The sequence below is a fragment of the Thalia democratica genome, chromosome 1 (genome assembly GCF_965202585.1).
Source record: "Thalia democratica chromosome 1, ktThaDemo2.hap1.1, whole genome shotgun sequence".
Taxonomy (NCBI): domain Eukaryota; kingdom Metazoa; phylum Chordata; class Thaliacea; order Salpida; family Salpidae; genus Thalia; species Thalia democratica.
In genome coordinates, this window is record NC_139165.1 from 54,125,040 (window position 1) to 54,143,364 (window position 18,325).

Here is an 18,325-nt window from a genome sequence, read left to right on the forward strand (position 1 = left end):
CTTGAATATAATTTGGCCTTTCTATAAGGAACCTATTGAGTTTTTTGATTTTGTATGCTTGTATTTCAAAACTAATTTGAATTATAACAAATGGTAAAACCAACTGCTAGCTAGGTTAAAAAGTTATCTTTTCTGTCTTTGGCCATAATCAAATCTTAATTTGAGGTAAATTATACAATATTTTGAGAACTTTTAAAACTTTCAAGTTGTTTCAGAATTAGAAAAACTTTTTTAAAGACTCATTTTAATGACTCATTAAAGTTTAAGGTCACTCAGGATAGATTTTTTAACTCAAAGAATGGTAACCCTGAAAGGTTCCTGTTTTTGTGGATCTAGTAGATCACTAGTCATAGTATTAGAATAAATACTACTGTTTGTTGATATATTGTTTATTTTTTCCTAAAACTTTGTGTTAAATGTGTTGCTATTTGTTTACTGATTTTACATTTAAACAAAACATTAAATAATCAGTTTTATTTAGATAGTAAATTAGTTAAAAGTTATACCTTCGTTATATAAAATAAATTCAATGATTACATATGATTCAACAATGTTTTTCTATAATTTAATAAAATAATTTTTCTGGTAGTTTTTATGTTAAATTATTTATTTATTTTTTTACTTTAACAAATTAGTAATATATTTAATTTTTTTTTTTATATAATAAAAATTGAAATTGAAATATGAGTTAATGAGTTTCTATTATTTAATATACTTTTATTTTAATGAAATTTTTATTAATTTGTTTGATCAAAACTATGGGAGCTAGTTAAAATGACATGAATTAACTCTATAATTCCATTGAATTTATATTTGTATCTATTTATTTTCTTAGTTATAAAACACAATATAGTTTTTGATGTAAAGCTTTTTTTAGTTTTTTTTAGTTTGTGTAACACTGTCATGAAGAAAGGTAGTCCATAAACAATTATAGTAAACACAACTTATAGAACTTATTAAAGCATAACTATGGCTGAACTTGAGAATAGTCTTACTTCTATGGATTGGCTTCCAAAGTAAGTTGAATAGAAAAGTTTTTGATTGTAGATGAAAATAAGCCTTAATATTTATGCTCTCAAAGTATTTGTAAAATACTGAATATTAAAGTTTTGAGCTCACATTAAAGACACTATTTATTTAAATAATTGTTTCTACTGTTTAATTTATAAACTATAAAAGGGAATTTCGTATCAATTGAAAAATATTTTAAGAAAATATAAATTATTTAAACTCTTTTCTTTAAAATGTAGTTATATATGAATGTTTAGAAAATAAAAAGTATTTTTATATTTTAATTAATGTTAAAAAAGATTACATGCATCACTTTATATTCCAAAGTCTCACAAAACACAAAATCACATAATCTGAAACACTAAAGCTCTCAAATGTCTGAGAAAAATATCACCCTTCTATGTGCCAGATTTCAGCATACCCAAATAAAACCAGTTCTTTTTTTTCTTTTTGAAGGACAGTAAAATGCTGAGACTTCTTTAGTTAAAAGGGAGTAAGCTTGAAATCATTTAAAAAATTGTCCTCATTGATTTTGGAACCTTTTAAAAATCCATTTTTTTTCTCATGAAGCCTTTAGGGTTTCTCTTTACATTTTAAGAACGTACTTGAGGTTGATTTTGTTTTACATGAGCAAAGGTGTCTGCTTTTGGGAGTGTTGCCAAGCTCGTTGTACTTCCTCACTGAGGTGATAAGCTGTGGATTTTAATACTTATAGCTGCTTTACAGACTTTAAATTGGCGTCCCTGGGCAACACAGTATAGTTATAATATTACACATATTCAGTTAACTGCAAGTTAAAACAGATTTGTTAAATACAGCTGACCTAGAATTTAGTTTCAAAACACAGTTAGTATATAACAATAAATTTTGGAGCATGGACTTCACATAAAGTGCTACAATTTAAATTTTAAAAACAATGTATGGAATATTTTTCCCACTTGGTATAAGAAATTTATCTAGTTTTATTAAATATATATGTTATAATTTCATTAATAATCACATTAGAAAATTACAAGTTAATAGTAAAAAAACAGTGAAAACATTTTAAAGGTTTATTACTTCACTAAGGAATTAAAGCTTTGGCTACTTATATCTTAACTTAGTTTAATTTTATAAAATCTTTTTAGAATATCAAATACTAGGATTAAAAAGCTCTAAGTTTGTACATTTTATTTAAATTTAATTTTGCTTATTTAATTTATATTAGGTTAAACATCAAAGCCATAAGCCAGGAATCAAGTCAGGTACTAAATAAAAAGCATCAGATAAAAAGCACAGCAACAAATCAAAATATTAAATCGTTGAAAGGTGACAAAATTAATGACAATGAAAAACCACCGTACAGGTTAAAAGAAATTTTTTAAAGTTTAGTTGCATTTTAAAAAGTTTCATTTATTTAAAAGTTTGAAATAGTTGTATAATTAAAATAATGGGTTAAAGTTTTTTTTGGTGTTCAAAAAATCTAAAAGCAAATACTTCTTTTCAAAAACATTTATACAAAAACTCTAAACTTAAATAAATATTGTTTTTTTTATAATAAACTTAGTTTGGTTTATATTACCTATTAGATTTGTACTTTAAATCGTTGGATTTTTTCCATGAAAACTAAAATGTGATTATTTTTATAAATGTATAATTATAGTTGATCCTTAATAAACAATAAAAAAAACAGTGCTAATTTCTGTTTAAGAGTTTTTAAGTGTTTTAAATTTATGTAGAGATCTAAAAATAAACTAATAGGTTTAATAGTAGTTCAGTTGTTGTAGAATCGTTATAAATATAATATATATCATTGTAAATATGTTTTTAGCTATTACATTCGTAAATAATCCTAGTTTTTTTTAGTAAGGTAGTTTTAATCATAAATATTTTTCTGTTTTAAATTGTTTTAAAATACAATAAATATAAATAAGTAGTTTTAGTTGTACTAAATTAAGTAGAAATATTTATTGTGTTTATGTAAACTTTAAAAATACATTTATGTAACTAACATATTTATGTAACTAACAAAAATAAAAAGTAACTATAAACTATAAAATAACTAATATTATGAGCTATTTCTAGTTTATTGATTACTATAATTAATTTCAGAGTATTACTAAAGTATTTAAAGTTGTTCATAAACAACCAAGAGTTCAAGTTGCTACAAAAAAAAAACATAACAGAAAGTTATGATCCTTTTTTGTTTTTCAGTAACAAGTAACAGTTTCTCTTCTGTAACAATTACAGTTGAAAGAATAGTTTTAAAGCACTTTAACATGAAAACTCGCTAAAGTTCTTTCTCATAAATTTAAAAGTTAATCAAAAAATTTATTCTGATATTTAAAAGCTGTTATCAAGTTTGAATCCTAGTTAATTTTTTAACACTTTAAATGATAGAAATTATCCAGATGTATATTGATCTAGAAAAGTTATTATATAAAAAGGTTTCATTTTTAATTTGGCTTTGTTTCAATATTAAGTAATAAATTAATTATAAAGTAATATTTTTAAATAGGTTTTTTTATAAAGTGATAATAATTGCAATCACTATTTGAATAATATTAATAAAGTATGTTAGTTTTGCTAATATTCAGGGTTGCCACGGGTCAGGCCAAGTCAGGCTAAATCAGACTAAGTCAGTTTTTTTGAAAAAATTGAAAAAAAATAGTCTAAGTTTTTTTAGTCTCAAAATGACTTAAAGTCGGTTTTGTTAGGTTAAAATGGCAAAAAGTCAGTGTTTTTAGGTCAAAATGACAAAATGTCAGAATTTAACAGTTCTAATTTACAAATTCTTTAATTTTTAAAGCCTTAAAATGGTAAAAAATTAACAAAAAGACCTTTAAAGGCAGACAAAAATTTCAAAATTTTCCTAGAAGTTTACTTACAAAATCATTAAATTTTAAAGCCTTTAAATAGTAAATTAATTAAAAAAATCTTTTGTAAAGTCAGACTGAAATTACCAAATTTTCATAGAAACATGTTGAACTATTACCCTATTTAAATAGTTAGTTGTAGTATCAGTATGTAATTTTTTTAGTATTGATAATTTATGGCAAGGACACTTCCACAGTGAAAGTAGTATATACACAAAAGTCTAATTTGCAAAATTTTAGAATCAGAATGTTTTTTGTTTAAGTAAGTTATTAAGATTTTTATAAGAAGCACTTAGATAGTATTTTATGTATCAAGTTTATGTTTATGATTTACCTCTTTATATAATTTTTCAGAATTATTTAAATTTTAAAATAAGTAAAATCATTTTATGTTATTTATTTTTGTATTTTAAAGATTTCATAACAAATAATAGGAGGAAGTATTTTATAAAACAGATGTATGATTTATTTTATTATAATTGTTATTAAGTTAGTAAAGTAAGTAATAGTAGTAAAGTATTTATTTATTTTTTACTTTAAAAGTTTTATTTTAAATTATATGTGTAACTATTCAATTTATATAACAGAACATGGTTAAGTTAACATACTTGTTTTTTATTAAGTTAAAGTAAATTTTAGAATTACTTGGGTTTTTAAAATAAATAAGAAACTGCGCAAGAAGGCAAAACGAAAAATTGCTAGCTTAGATAAAGAGATTAGTTTTTCTTCTAAAATGTAAAAAACTATCAAAATAATTGAGATTCTTTTACGTTTTTCACTAATGTTTCCTATATTTTTTGTTTCAAGCTTGATTTTCTTTGTAAAAATTATGTTTTTTACAGTTATTAGTATAGAGTTTATACTATTTAAATTGTTCTTTAGGACATTTACACTCTAAACTGTTTCTTAGTTACAGCTTTATTTTTTATGCATCATGATTTCATAAATAGTACATTAGTTTAAAGTTTATATATTTAAAACGTTTTTAAAAAGAGCCTTATGGTTGTTTATTAATTGTAGTTACTAAATCAATTCATGTGTTTTTTTCTTTATTTTCGTTTGTTTTTGTAAGGTTTATTTAAATATTTTACGTAAGATCATGGCTATTTTTTTAGTATACGTCATGATATTTTTTTTTTTAAAGTTTTAACAAAGTTAATTACAAATGTTTAAATTTTAATACCATTTTTCGTTTTGCTGAATCAATTATGATTTAGTTTGAGTGTTTTAATCAAAAAATCTTTGCCAATAGTTTACTTCACGTTTGTGACATTTAAAGATTATTTGCAAAGAGGTAAGCAGTGAGAAAAAAGTATACCTAAATAAGTGCAAAAATTTTTATAATTAATTTTGTTTTATTTAGTTTTACATTCTAATAACTTATTATTACATTTATATTTCGCTGAAGTAAACATTCTGAACACAGCAGCTACTCAATAGAAAGTTTGTAGCTAAGAATTACTAGTCTAAATAAAAAAGAAATCTGACAAAAAGTTTTGGTTTAAAAATTTATACTGAATAAGAAATGCTTTCTTGTCAATATATTCGTACTCAGAATGCGTATTTAACTAGAAGTGCGTACTTAAAATGCGTAACTAAGAGAAAGGTAAGAGTCAGGCTAAATCTGTCAAAATCTTGAAAAGTCAGGCTGAATTTACAAATTTTTGCTTGCAACCCTAATAAAGGGTATGTATGGTTTGGTAATTAATTAAAGCATTTTAACAACAGAACTCAAGTTTATTTTTTTGCTGTCTGTTTTGTAAGTTGGACGCGCATTTACATATCCGTTCAAGTATTTTCACGGTAGGATACAGCATCCCTTCAATTAATTGCAGTTTTGAGAAAATTTAAAGTATTTAAAAAAAGAATACAACAAATGAAATGGTACTTGAACGGATATGTAAATGCACGTCCAACTTACAAAACAGTCAGCAAAAAAATACACTTGAGTTTTGTTGTTAAAAAGCTTTAATTTTTACCAAACTATACATACCAAAAAGAAATTTTTTTTAAATTTTCTCAAAACTGCAATTAATTGAAGGGATGCTGTATCCGAACGTGAAAATATTACTGCTGTTTTTAACTTTTATTTAATATACTACAAAAGTATGTTTGAAAGTTATAATGTAAAAAATATATTATTATGTACTACAAATTTTCAGTTAAGAAGTTATTTTCCATGATTAAATTGATTGTGATTATGAGAATACCCAAAAAATAAATATAGTTATAAATAAAAAATATTTTTTCTTTTATTTGTATGTAAATAGTTTCAGTAAAGAACTAAAAATAAAAACTATTTTAGCTGTTTGTTGAACAATTTTTATATATAGTAGAACAAGCTTTTACCTGTTGTTGTTCTTTTGTTCGTTTTGCTTTAAAAGGATACTGGTTTTAAGTTAATATTCTTATCAAAAGATTTACTCATATAGTTTTGTAACAGTTAATTACGTACAAATTAGCTATTATAAGACACGTTAAATAGTTTATAAACAAATTTAGAAAGTAGTGTAATAAAATTAATTATGCCTTAAATTAAATATATTATAAAGAAAGGCAGTTTTTGCATTTCTTGTAATAATAAAGTTTTCAAACATAATAGACTTTAAATGTAAATAATATGCTGTTTTTCAAAAAATTTTTTTGTGGCTTGTAGCCTTACAAGTAACTTTTTTCTTATAGTTTAAGTAAACATAAGATCTTTATTTCTAGTATTTGTTTAGTTTTGTCTGCTCAAATTGTACTTCTACTTATTTTACTTCTTTATGAAATATTTTAACTTAAATCTATTGTTCGCTAATCAACTAAGTTACAAAAATATCAAGCTACTAAATATTCTTAACAAAATTAAATATATATATTGTGACTTTTAGAGAAAAAGCTAAATTTAGTTAATTAAGTTGATCAGTCAAAGTATTACTACCGTATAAGTAAAACTGTAAGAAGTTTAAAGTAATTATTTGGAAAAAATAGTTACAATTTTTAGCTACGCGAGTTTAATTACCCTTGCAATTAATTCATCGGACAAAAAGAAAATGACTTTAAATGAAATTTATACTTGGATCAGTGAAAACTTTTCTTTTTACAAAACTGCTGGAACTGGTTGGAAGGTTTCTTTGTTGTTCAATTGAAATTTAGCTATACAAGTTATACTATTTGTAAGCTTTGCTTTCTAATAATAACTAACAATTTCAACTCACCTAAGTTTAAACTTATTTTTGTTTTTTTATACTACCTAGTTTTATTCCGTACTATAGAAGTAAATATATCAAAGTCATTAGAATTGAAAAAAAAAAGTAAGGTGTTTAAAAATAAATTTAATTATTTTAGCAAATATGTTACTACTTATGAACATGAGTTTAATTACTATATTTATTTTGATTCATATTAGTTTAAAACCTAATCTATTTTTTAAAGAACTCAATACGTCACAATCTCTCTTTGAACAAATGCTTCACTAAAGTTCCAAGAACAAAAGATGACCCTGGAAAGGTAATCAAGTTGTCAATTTTATTCATTTTAATTGCATTTTCTTCAATCGAACTTAACTTTACAACGACTATTGTTTAAACTTGGACTCGGTTTTTTATTCATCTAAATATTTCGTTATATGGTTTCTATGCTCTGTGGGTGTTTTAGTTTTTATGTTTTTATTTTTTGTGATTTCCTAGAAAATTATTTTTAGATTTTTAAGTAAACTTAAAAATAAACTGAACTTAGAAATAACTTTTTTTTATCCACCATTGTTTCAATTTAAATCAATATTTAGGGTTCTTATTGGGCATTGGAAACCAACAAAGATGAAGATTCGAGTGTAAATTGTAGAGGTGTCAAGCGAAAACTCTTTACCGAAAAAGTATAGTTTAATTATGTCTGAAAGTAGCAAACATCACTATAATTAAAGTAAAGACATTTATTTAAAATATAACTATTTATTTGAAATTGCTATTATGATGGATTAGTTTTGTGTTTATACTTTTCTATTAAGTTAAAAATACAGAAATTAATTTTTATCAATCAAAAATTATTGATGGAAATCAAATTTTTTTCTACTGTTTATTTATTTAAAATCTAAACTCCAACATAACACTAAGCTAGATATTACAAATACACAACTTTTAAAATTAAGGTTTAGATCAATTATTTGTAAATATTAAGCTGTATATTAAGCAACGCTTAAAAATGTTTTCTTCAAGTACTATTGAGCCGCTGATCAATTTATCATATGAAAATTGATTATGAAATGCGGATGTCAATACAGCAATGACAATGGCATGTGTCATCTCAATATGTCATTGCAAATACCCTTGAAAAACGCCGCTAATCCTAAAACGTTGTGCTGGGTAGATAGTAAACTACTTGTTTTGACACAGAAATCTGAAGTGTTGCACACACCACAAGAGCAAAATTTTTTTCACACACAGTTCAACAATTCAAACGAATATCAATCTCCTTCTAAAAGACAAGTAATTTAGATTTTTATTTTGAGATGTGTAATATCTTAAGTTTATTGTACAATTATAAATTATTACTGTTAGCATAGACTAAATACTACGATCATGAATTATGTGAAATGTGTGTAATCAGGATTTTTGTTTTTTACTGAATAAAAATTACAAGTAATTTTTTAATTGTTTGTTACTTTATAAATTAAACATGGAGTAACTTTTTTATAATAATTTTTTTAAAACTTTATTTTACAAGACTATGGTTAATTTTTAGTTTAAAACTTTATTTGTTATATATAATTTTGTTTATTGTTCAAAAATGTTTAAAATAGCTTTCTTCTAAAAATTACAGTTCAAAATACAGGGTTGCCACTTTACCTGGAAACCTGGAAAAACCTTGAAAAACCTGGAATTTGACAATTTAGGCAAGAATAACTTCAAAAAACCTGGAATTTTTAATAAGTTTAACATTTTTAGTAGTAAAATTTCGATTTGACACAAAAAATATATCGTATGAATAAGATTTTTTTGTCATCATGAATTTTTTTTTTTTTTTTTTAACACATTTAAAGTAACTTTACAATATCTTTTCAATGTTTTTATACTATTTAACACAGTTTCTTATATATAAAATAACTTAAAACTTAAAATAGACACAAAAATATGTACTTTTAAAAACCTGGAAGAAATTTACAAAACCTGGAAAAAAATTTAAAAATCTAGTGGCAACCCTGAAAATAATAAAAATCAGTTAGCTGCATATTTCTTAAACGAGAAGTACATAAGCTGCTTAATGACTACAAAATATTATTCTACTCAGTTTAGAGATTATAAATTAAATAAAAATTGAGGTAGTTTTTTGCTTCTGTTTTTTTATGAGGAGATTATAAAAATATAAAATTAAATTCTAAACTATTTTAAAGAAAAATAACAAATATACTTTAACAAATTTTAGTGGACTTTCAAATAAAGTTCAGCATTTTAGAAACTTAACATTGAAACGTATAAAGTTCTAATTATTTAAAAAAACAAGTTCTTAGACAAATTAAAATTTGTTAAAAAATTGTTTAAAAACTTTCGCAATTCTTTAAACAAAAACAATTAGTTAGAGGTCTTTCGTTTAAAAATACATTTTCAATTTAGCTTGTTCTTTTAGAATAAATTAATAAACATTATTAATTATTAATATTTTAATATAAAAAGGATTTCTTGCTAAGTGTTTTTGTTTGAAGAATTGAGACAGTTTTTCCAATGGTTAATAAACTAAATTTTATTTGTCAATTTATCAAAAGCTGTCCGATCATAATCTATTAGCTGCATACCATTCATCTTAACAAGTTGTTATAGGGATTTTTTAGAAATTCTCATTTAAGTATCAAATTTGTAGCACTAATTAACTAAATTACATAGTAAACTTAAACTTTGATAATAGTTGACAAAGTTTTTTTAGCAACTAGTTTTCAGAAACATGAAATAAATTTTTGGTTTAAGAAGTTGATATTTTTTGTTTAAATTTTAAGATCGAACTCCGCTCTGCAAAAATAATTTATTGCAAAATAAGGATTAATCGCCCATTGACATTTTTTTTAAATACAAAACAAACCGTTTTATAACAAAATGCTTAACTATTGTTCTGAAAATCAAACTAGTACTAGTAAAACTTCAACTTTTCTATGCTATGAAGTAGTACTAACAGTAAATTTTATTTATCATTATCTTTTAACTTTTTTTCATTGTAGTTTTTTTCTTAAATATATCACATACATATTCGCAGTAGTTAATATACGACTCGTTTTACTTTAGTTAATATGCTTAAGATAATAATTTTATCCACCATGATTTTTCTATACCTTCAAAGCATAGAGTTAAAGTTATAAATATAAGAAGTAGGTGGTACAAAAGTTATAAACTTCTAGTAAATTAAATGATTTAGCTTCAAAACTTCTATATGTTTATTGAAAACGTGCTCTTTATTTCCATAAGCAGTGTATTTTTTACAGTAGTTTTATACTTTTTTTTTTATATTATTGTTATTATTATATTGTTTATTGTGCAATGTTGGACTCAGGCATCAAAACCTGAGCCACTTAAACAGGACACACAAAAAAAAAATAAAATAAACTTATATTCAACACTTTAAGATAAATTATATATATATATATACAAAAACATAATTTAAATGAAAACACAAGTTAAACACAATATGATAAACAAATGATAAAGATAAATTATATATATATACAAAAACATAATTTAAATGAAAACACAAGTTAAACACAATATGATATACAAATGTACTAAATTAAAAGAATTCAATTCAAAAAATTCAAACTTAAATATTACTTAGTACACACAATAAAAAAGTTTGTCTAAAATCATCGCTTATAAAACAAAATTCATAATTACAAAATAAATAAAAGTGAACTAATAGTTTGTAGGGGGGAGGCGTAGGAAAAAGAATATTTTTTCTTTTGTTTATAGTGGAAAATTAGTGAATTTTACTGGTATTTATTGTATTTAAATCAAATCTTTTTAGCTTTAAACGAAATTGTTCAACCCCCTCACAAGATACCATATCCTGAGGTAGTCTGTTCCACATAGCTTTTGCTCTGTAAAAAAATGCGCCTTGCCACTGACTGTTTTGAAAATATAATGCACTAATATTGAAATATCAAATTTAAGTTGGGTTACATGTTAGGCTAGGCCCACTTTTCCCTTAAAAAGTTTAAATCCACCCCTATTGATAAATATTTTAAATGTGTTTTGATAAAAAGCCACAAAATTATACTTTAAGTGATGAATAATTAAATAACTTTACTAATTTGGTTCACGACTATTCAAATTCGGACAATTCAAATTCTTAAAAATAAAATTGAAAGAACCACAACTAAAAAAGTAATGTATTTTTGTCATATATAAAAAATACATATGTAGGTCCTATAAATATCTACAAGTCATTTTTTTTCTTTTTGCAGAACATTAAATATATTTTGAGATATGGCTTAAATTAAGTTAAAAACATAGTTATTTTTAGTAATTTTAAAATATCTCAAAAAATATTTAACATTTTGCAAAAAAGAAAAAGTGGCTTATAGATTTTAATAAGATCTGCATATGTATTTTTTTTTTTTCAAATTTATATTGGTTTTTCAGATATAGTATTTTAAATATTTTTTTAAGAATTTGAATTGTGGAACTTGAGTTATCCGAATTTGAATTGTCATGTAACCTTGCTAATTATTTACTTGAAAGAATTTAGTGTAACCTACAACTATATGTTTAGCATTTATAAAACATAAAAAAATGTTTTTCTCTGGATATGAAATTGGGACTAGTTCTTTTATAGTTACATTATGGGCTTATTTTTTAGACTGAAATAGACAATTGTAGGTTTTGTAAATTTTACCTCCGAAAAAATATCAAATATAAAGCTTAGCATTTTTATAACGAAAATGCAAAACAATTGACACTTAATTAAATTTTCCCATTTACTATTTATTTCATTATGACCAACTTCATTGCTACATGTTAGCTAAGGGTTTGCTAGAATTTAGAAGTTTGTATTAAAAAAAAATCGGCTGCCCAATTTGTTTATACATAAGTTTATAAATTATACTTTAAACTTAATGAATAATGTTCAGTCAATAAAAAAATACTTAACTTCGTTTGTTGTTTTTATCAGAACTAAAACTAGTTTGTAAGTTCGCTTTGTAGTTTTTGATATTTCAGTTATGAAACTGTATTATTTAAATTATTTCTTTACTTATATTTGTACAAAGTAGTTTGAGTAAGCAAAATATATTTAATTTAATAATTTTTAAGAGTGAGTAGAGTAAAAAATAAAATACCTTGACTTTACTGACATAAATAAAACTTGTTTTTTAATTTTTTAAATCGAAATATTTCAGACTCCTACAGATGATTCTGGAAATGTAAACAAGCTGAATATGATTGACTTAAGCGAGTCTTTCAAATCTATTTATCAGTCTGTGTTTCCTGAAGAATTTCTATTAATAAGTATGTTTTGTAGGAAAATGCTTAATAGGTTATGTCAAAACTTTAAAGTATGTATTTTTACGCAAAATTTTAAGTTGATTGAAAAATTGTATCTATTAGCCTATATATAAAAACTGAATTTAGTTCCTTAACATAACAATAATTACTTTTACATTTTTTTTTGTTTAAATATATGCATTAATAAAATACTTTAGTATTTCCCTCAATTTTAAATTTGGTTTAGTTTATTACATAAACTTTTTAAATGTCGTAATATGTAGGTATTGTAAAACAAAATACTGTTTTGTATAATTACAGATCTGACTAAGCTTATTGATGCATGTTGTTAAAAGTTAATTGTGCACACAAAGTTGTGTTATTTTAGTACTGTTCAAAAGGTTTTCACTAAAACAAATACTTTTTGTAGCAGCTAAAGCTTGTTTTCATTGTACTTTCCTGTTTGTTTAATCAGTTTTACCATCTACAAAAAGCAATACTTCTTTAATGTTTTGTTGTAAATTAGATTATTGTATTAATCATTATCTTTGATCTTACTTAAAAAATCAATTTAGGTTAATGTTTTAATGTCTAAATTTATTGAGTGAGCTTAACTGTAATTTTAAACTACCCTAAAGTTACTTAAAATTAGATGCAAGGGCTGAAAAGAAAGAAGGAAAGACTATCCTTGAAGCTGCGCATTCAACAGCATACAAACAGAATTCATATCCACATCAAAACGAGAATCAAACATTTTATAGAGAGCAGAATGCAACAAAGTTTGGCAATCGACATAGAAGTCCGACTCCGATATTACATGATGGCTATTCATCAAACTCTAGGTTGTACTAAAATTTCAAAAATATACAGAAAATTTTCTCACACTAATTAAATTGAAACTCCTTTTAATTAAACTATATATTAAGCTTTTAAGTTTTAATAAGAATAAAATTGGTTTGTTTTCATTTATTTATAAGCAACTTCTTACTTGTTGCAAATCCAAAAGCCTTGTTTTTTGTGCACCATATAAAATTAATAAGATTTTTTTAAAATATTCTATTTATTGAATATTACGCATGGTATCGAGTTAAAATACTTATGCATTAAACTAAGTAAAGTAAAAAGAAACGAATTTAATAAATTTGATTATTAAGTTAATTTTCTATTAGGTTTTAATTTTCAAAATTCGCTTTGAGTCAACTGTCATTTCATAAAAAACTGAATAACCTTGTTTTAATAAATGATAGCAGGCAAAAAATATTTTAAAAGCATATTTTTATATAAGTTTTTTTAATTAAAATATTATTAAGATAGATGGATTTTTCAGTATATTTATAAGTATATAAAATTATTTAAAAATAAATAAAATAATTTAAGAGGTTATTTGAAATAGTTTGCACAAATGTTTAACTGTTTTATTTATAATGATGTCGTCAATATGATATAGTTTATTTTATGAAGTATGAATTTTTAAACTTAGCAACTTTCCTGATATTCGGGTTCTTTTTTGTTTACGTTGGTACAATTTAATTGGCTATTATTTTTATTTTGATTATTTTAATTTTAATATTTTTTTATAACTTTCATCAGTGTATCTGATCAGCACTCGCCCTATACGGCATCTCGGTGTAGCAGCAGCCACAGTGACGTCATAGTGCAACAAGGTTATTCGAGGCTTCAAAGCAATGACAAGTTTGTGCGAAACAGTACTTCGACTCCTGAAAACAAGGAAATGCGCAACACTCACACATCTCCACCACAGCAATCAAGAAATGACAAAGATTTCGGAAACTTGAGCGATCTATTGTTTGACGACAGTGACTTTTCTGGTGTGTAAATTTTCTGTTTGCTTCTGGAATAAAAAGCATATTTATAAGTTTTGATTTTTCATAACAATTTCATTAACAAAAAGTTCGAAAAAAGAACTGTAAACTGCGATGTATCTACGAGTCCGCATAACAGCACATAAAAAAAATGATTCGAGACTAAACTTTTTTTTAAACACTTAAAAATTAAATCTTTACATAATTTATTTTGATTGTTTTTAATATAACTACCAAAGTTTTAAAACTAAAATTTTGTCTTGTTATCACTTTGTAATTTATTTATTAGGATATCTATATGTTTAATTTTTTTGTAAATATGTATTTAAATAAAGCTATTTTAGTATTTGATATATTAAAAAAACAACTCTGATGTGTTTTAAACGACTCATTTAATCTACTGCAACTTATTTTATTTATTTATAATGATAACTAAACCTATTGAATATTGTTTTGAAATCAAAGTTTTAAACTGATTACAACTACGCATTTTTGACCATGCTAAGCTTCACTGTAGACTACTAGCTATTAAAACACTTTTTTGTGTTAAAAATAAGTTTTTATTGTCAAGTAAAGGTTAAGCTACTGATAAATATTGTTTTAATATATCTTTTACTTATTTAACTTTTTTTAGTCTAGGTTGTCTTACATATGTTTTAATTCGCTGTCTTTAATTAAAATTTTTACTAGGCACCATTAACAATTCAACAAACATAGATTCTTTGAGAGAAAGTTGCAATAAACTTAAAAATTTTGATTGGTCATCCGTCGATGTTTCAAAGTTTAAAGGTATATTTAATTTAAAATGGTCTAGTTTTTAAAAGATTAATGTTTTTTAAAATTTGACACTTTTCTTTTATAGCCAAAGTTTAACATTTAATTTAGTTTTTATTTAATAAACACTTTATAATACTATTTAGTGTTTTTTAACATTAATATATTTAAGTTGCAACACTACTCTAAAATTGTTATAAAAAAATAGGTAACAATTTATGATTCTTTGTTTGAAACAACGTGTGATTTTAAACAACGTTAACTTTTGAATCTAACAGACTTGTTGGACAGCATGAAACATGCGGAAGAGAACGATTGGAAGTTAGATTCAAGTGTGACTCTGGATTTAAGTGTGAGTTTGAGCAAATTCATCGAAACCAACAATCTTCCTGCGACTCCCCCACCCCCCTATCCTCACCACCTCTTTCCTTCAACATCAGCTGTTTCCACCTCTAAAGGTTGTTTTTGAATATTTATTATATTTGTTTTGATATTTTTAATAATGATATTAAACTTTTTTTACCTGTACATTGAATTTTATGTGTAGTTGTAAAAATCTCAAAACACGTATGGAAATTATTACTTTTTGGTTAACTTTTATTATATAATTGGCGATTATTTTGATTCTTGTGAGTATGAAATCTATTGTAAGTTTATTCAAATCTTACACTTTTAAAGTACCCCAAAAAGTTTTGAGAAATCAAGAATATCACCAACGAAAACAAGCATCTATGTTACCATCTCAAACTGACATTTCTTCACAGTAAGTTTAATATGCTTGTAAATTCTAACTTATTTATTAAACATTGAGTTATTTATTTTAGAGAAAAATGCATAACTTGGTGTCAAATAAATAAGATTCGTAGTGAGTTTTGTAACAAATATATTTTATTTGATGCACATTATACTTGTTTAATTAACATAAAATATATAAAAGATATTTAACTTAATTGATCTTTGTTGGTTGTTTAATTTTTAATTGCCTTAAAAACTTATCATTAATAGATACCTGCATGAAAATATGAACCAAGCTAGAATAACAAGTAAAAGCAATAACCACGAGCAAGACGAAATAATCGACAGTTTCGACTGGGATTCAATTTGTTAAAGTGTAAAAGTAAAGTTTACTAATTCAAGTTCTTGCCTCATAATGCAAAATCCGTACGTTTAGATTTTGATTGAAGAGTTTAATGGTTTTAGTAGAAGTAAAATCTTGAAAGAAAAAAAAGTAATGCATATATTATTATAAAAAACATACTTTTCTATCAAACTTAAATTTTTTAACGTTTAAGTATATTATACTTTTATATATATTTATTCTTTCAAAAATTTATTTTACAAACTAAGTTTCGGTCAAAGACTTCGTCAGTGCTTAGATAAATCTTATTCAAATAGAATAAAATAAAGTTTGTTTACTGCGGTTACAAAGTACTTTATACTAAACCATAAAGTAGCAATACCTGCAAGTTTATTAGAATTAAAAAAAAAATAAGAAAAAAAAGACCCAAGCAACTAATAAAAGTTGAAAATATTGAAAAGTGTTGTTATACAATATGTACCAATAAAAGAAACGCAAATAAATTCCTCAAATTTTAAAATTTACTGTATTTCAATTAAAACTTTTAATAAGTTTTTTAGAAATAATTGGACTACACATTTGTTTTTACTAATATAAACTTTATCACTGGCATAATTGGCTAAGTAATTATTGGAATTTGATAATAGTTTTATATATGTTTATATAATAGTGTTAGACTGTCGTACTTGAATTCAGAAAACAGTTTGTTCCGAGAATGTTAGTGTCTGTGAACTCATGCTAGTTTTATCTTTAAAAAGTGGCAACTATTTTATAAACAATAAGTGTAGACGTTTTAAGTATTAACTTACTGTTAGTTTTGAAATCGCACTTTTAAATTAGAAATCTTCTTTAAATTTTAAACATACTAAATTTATTTTTTGGTTAACTATACCAACGCTCTAGATTTTTAAAATCTAAATAATCTAAACTATTTAATACACTGTAATTGGTTTTAACAATAAAATTACTTTTAGTGTTTAAGGACATCAATTTTAAAGTCTTATTGTGTAATGTAAAAATATTTATCGCTTTATTTTTGTTTTTAATTGTGTAAACTAAAATAATGTTTTTAAATTGTTTGTTAAAAGATGTTATAACTTTCCAGTCTGTAGTTGTTATAGACTTTACGTTTAAATTAAACACACTGGTGTTTCACTTAATTACATAATTTAAAAATAGCTTCAATAAAAAATTTCGTAACCTAAGCTAAAACCTTATTATGAGTATACTTTATTTACAAACAAAACAATTGTTATAGTATTTAAAAATATTTTAACTGACACATTTCTCTGACTATTAAAAATTTATAATTTAACTTAATAGTTGTAGGTTAAAGTATATGACTACAGACTTCTAATAAAGTTTTTATAATGTATTTTTTAAACTTGCAAAAGATACGTAATTTAAATAGACTTTAAAGTTAAATTATTAATTAATCTTAAGGATTTACCGTCTTATTTTTTATAGTTTCTATTTATAACAACAACCTTAAAATTTTTATTATTATTGATAAAAGTTGTTTTTGTATTAAAGAACAGTTATTTATAGATTTTTTATTCAAACACTATAATTAATGCTAATTTGACTAGTTAATTTTTTTTAAACACTGCGCATAAGAATAAACTGCTTGTTTTGTTTTAATTAGCTATTTTCAACTTGAATTGGGGTGTACTCTACTGTCTTTTAGTTTTAGCTGTGATAATAGGTTTTCTGGCAATAATATCTTCTATACGTTTTTGTTTTATCATAAAATACATCATTTTACTTATTAGTTTACTGTTTTTCTTTTCATCTCGGTTATATTGTAATTCCATTTAAGTAAAAATAGAATTGTTGTTTTATTTCTTATAGCTGTATTAAAATGATAATGTTACTTAATTTTATCCACTCGTTTTTTTTTCTATCAAGTATTTACAATAAATGTATTATTCTCAATTCGTGTTTTGGTATTTATTTTATGTATGAAGTTTTAAAACTAACTATGGAATACTTTTTTATACATTTTACTAGGTTTGAAAGCTACTACATAGCTACTTAAAAGTTGTATACTCGGTATCTATGTCACCTTGTTTAGAAAGAAAGTTTATTTTTTTATTGGTAAGATATTTTTATAGTATTTATTGTACTAAAATTTAAAAAGTTAGTGATAATAAGTTACTTTTTTAGGTGTTTAAAAATTGTAGTGACAGTTATATAGGTCTCAAACGTAATATAGAAGATAGTTAATATAAATAATATGTGTTAATTAAACATTTAAAAATAATATGCAGTAGAATAGCTATCAATCAATAATTTTTCTTTTATCTTAGATTACATTAATATTTTATGGTTATAAAAATTTTT

General features: G+C 23.7%; 1 protein-coding gene across 1 annotated transcript; it reads left to right on the forward strand.

Moving 5' to 3' along the window:
- Positions 1-882: 882 nt before the first annotated feature.
- On the forward strand, positions 883-17,910 carry LOC145828824 (forkhead box protein J3-like). The gene is made up of 13 exons (XM_082936578.1): positions 883-1,016; positions 2,219-2,356; positions 6,853-6,976; positions 7,284-7,358; positions 7,636-7,722; positions 8,240-8,332; positions 12,223-12,331; positions 12,960-13,149; positions 13,898-14,136; positions 14,821-14,919; positions 15,183-15,362; positions 15,583-15,667; positions 15,910-17,910. The coding sequence occupies exons 1-13, from the start codon at positions 970-972 to the stop codon at positions 16,010-16,012; spliced, it is 1,569 nt and encodes a 522-aa protein (XP_082792704.1). The 5' UTR covers positions 883-969; the 3' UTR covers positions 16,013-17,910.
- The last annotated feature ends 415 nt before the right edge of the window (positions 17,911-18,325 follow it).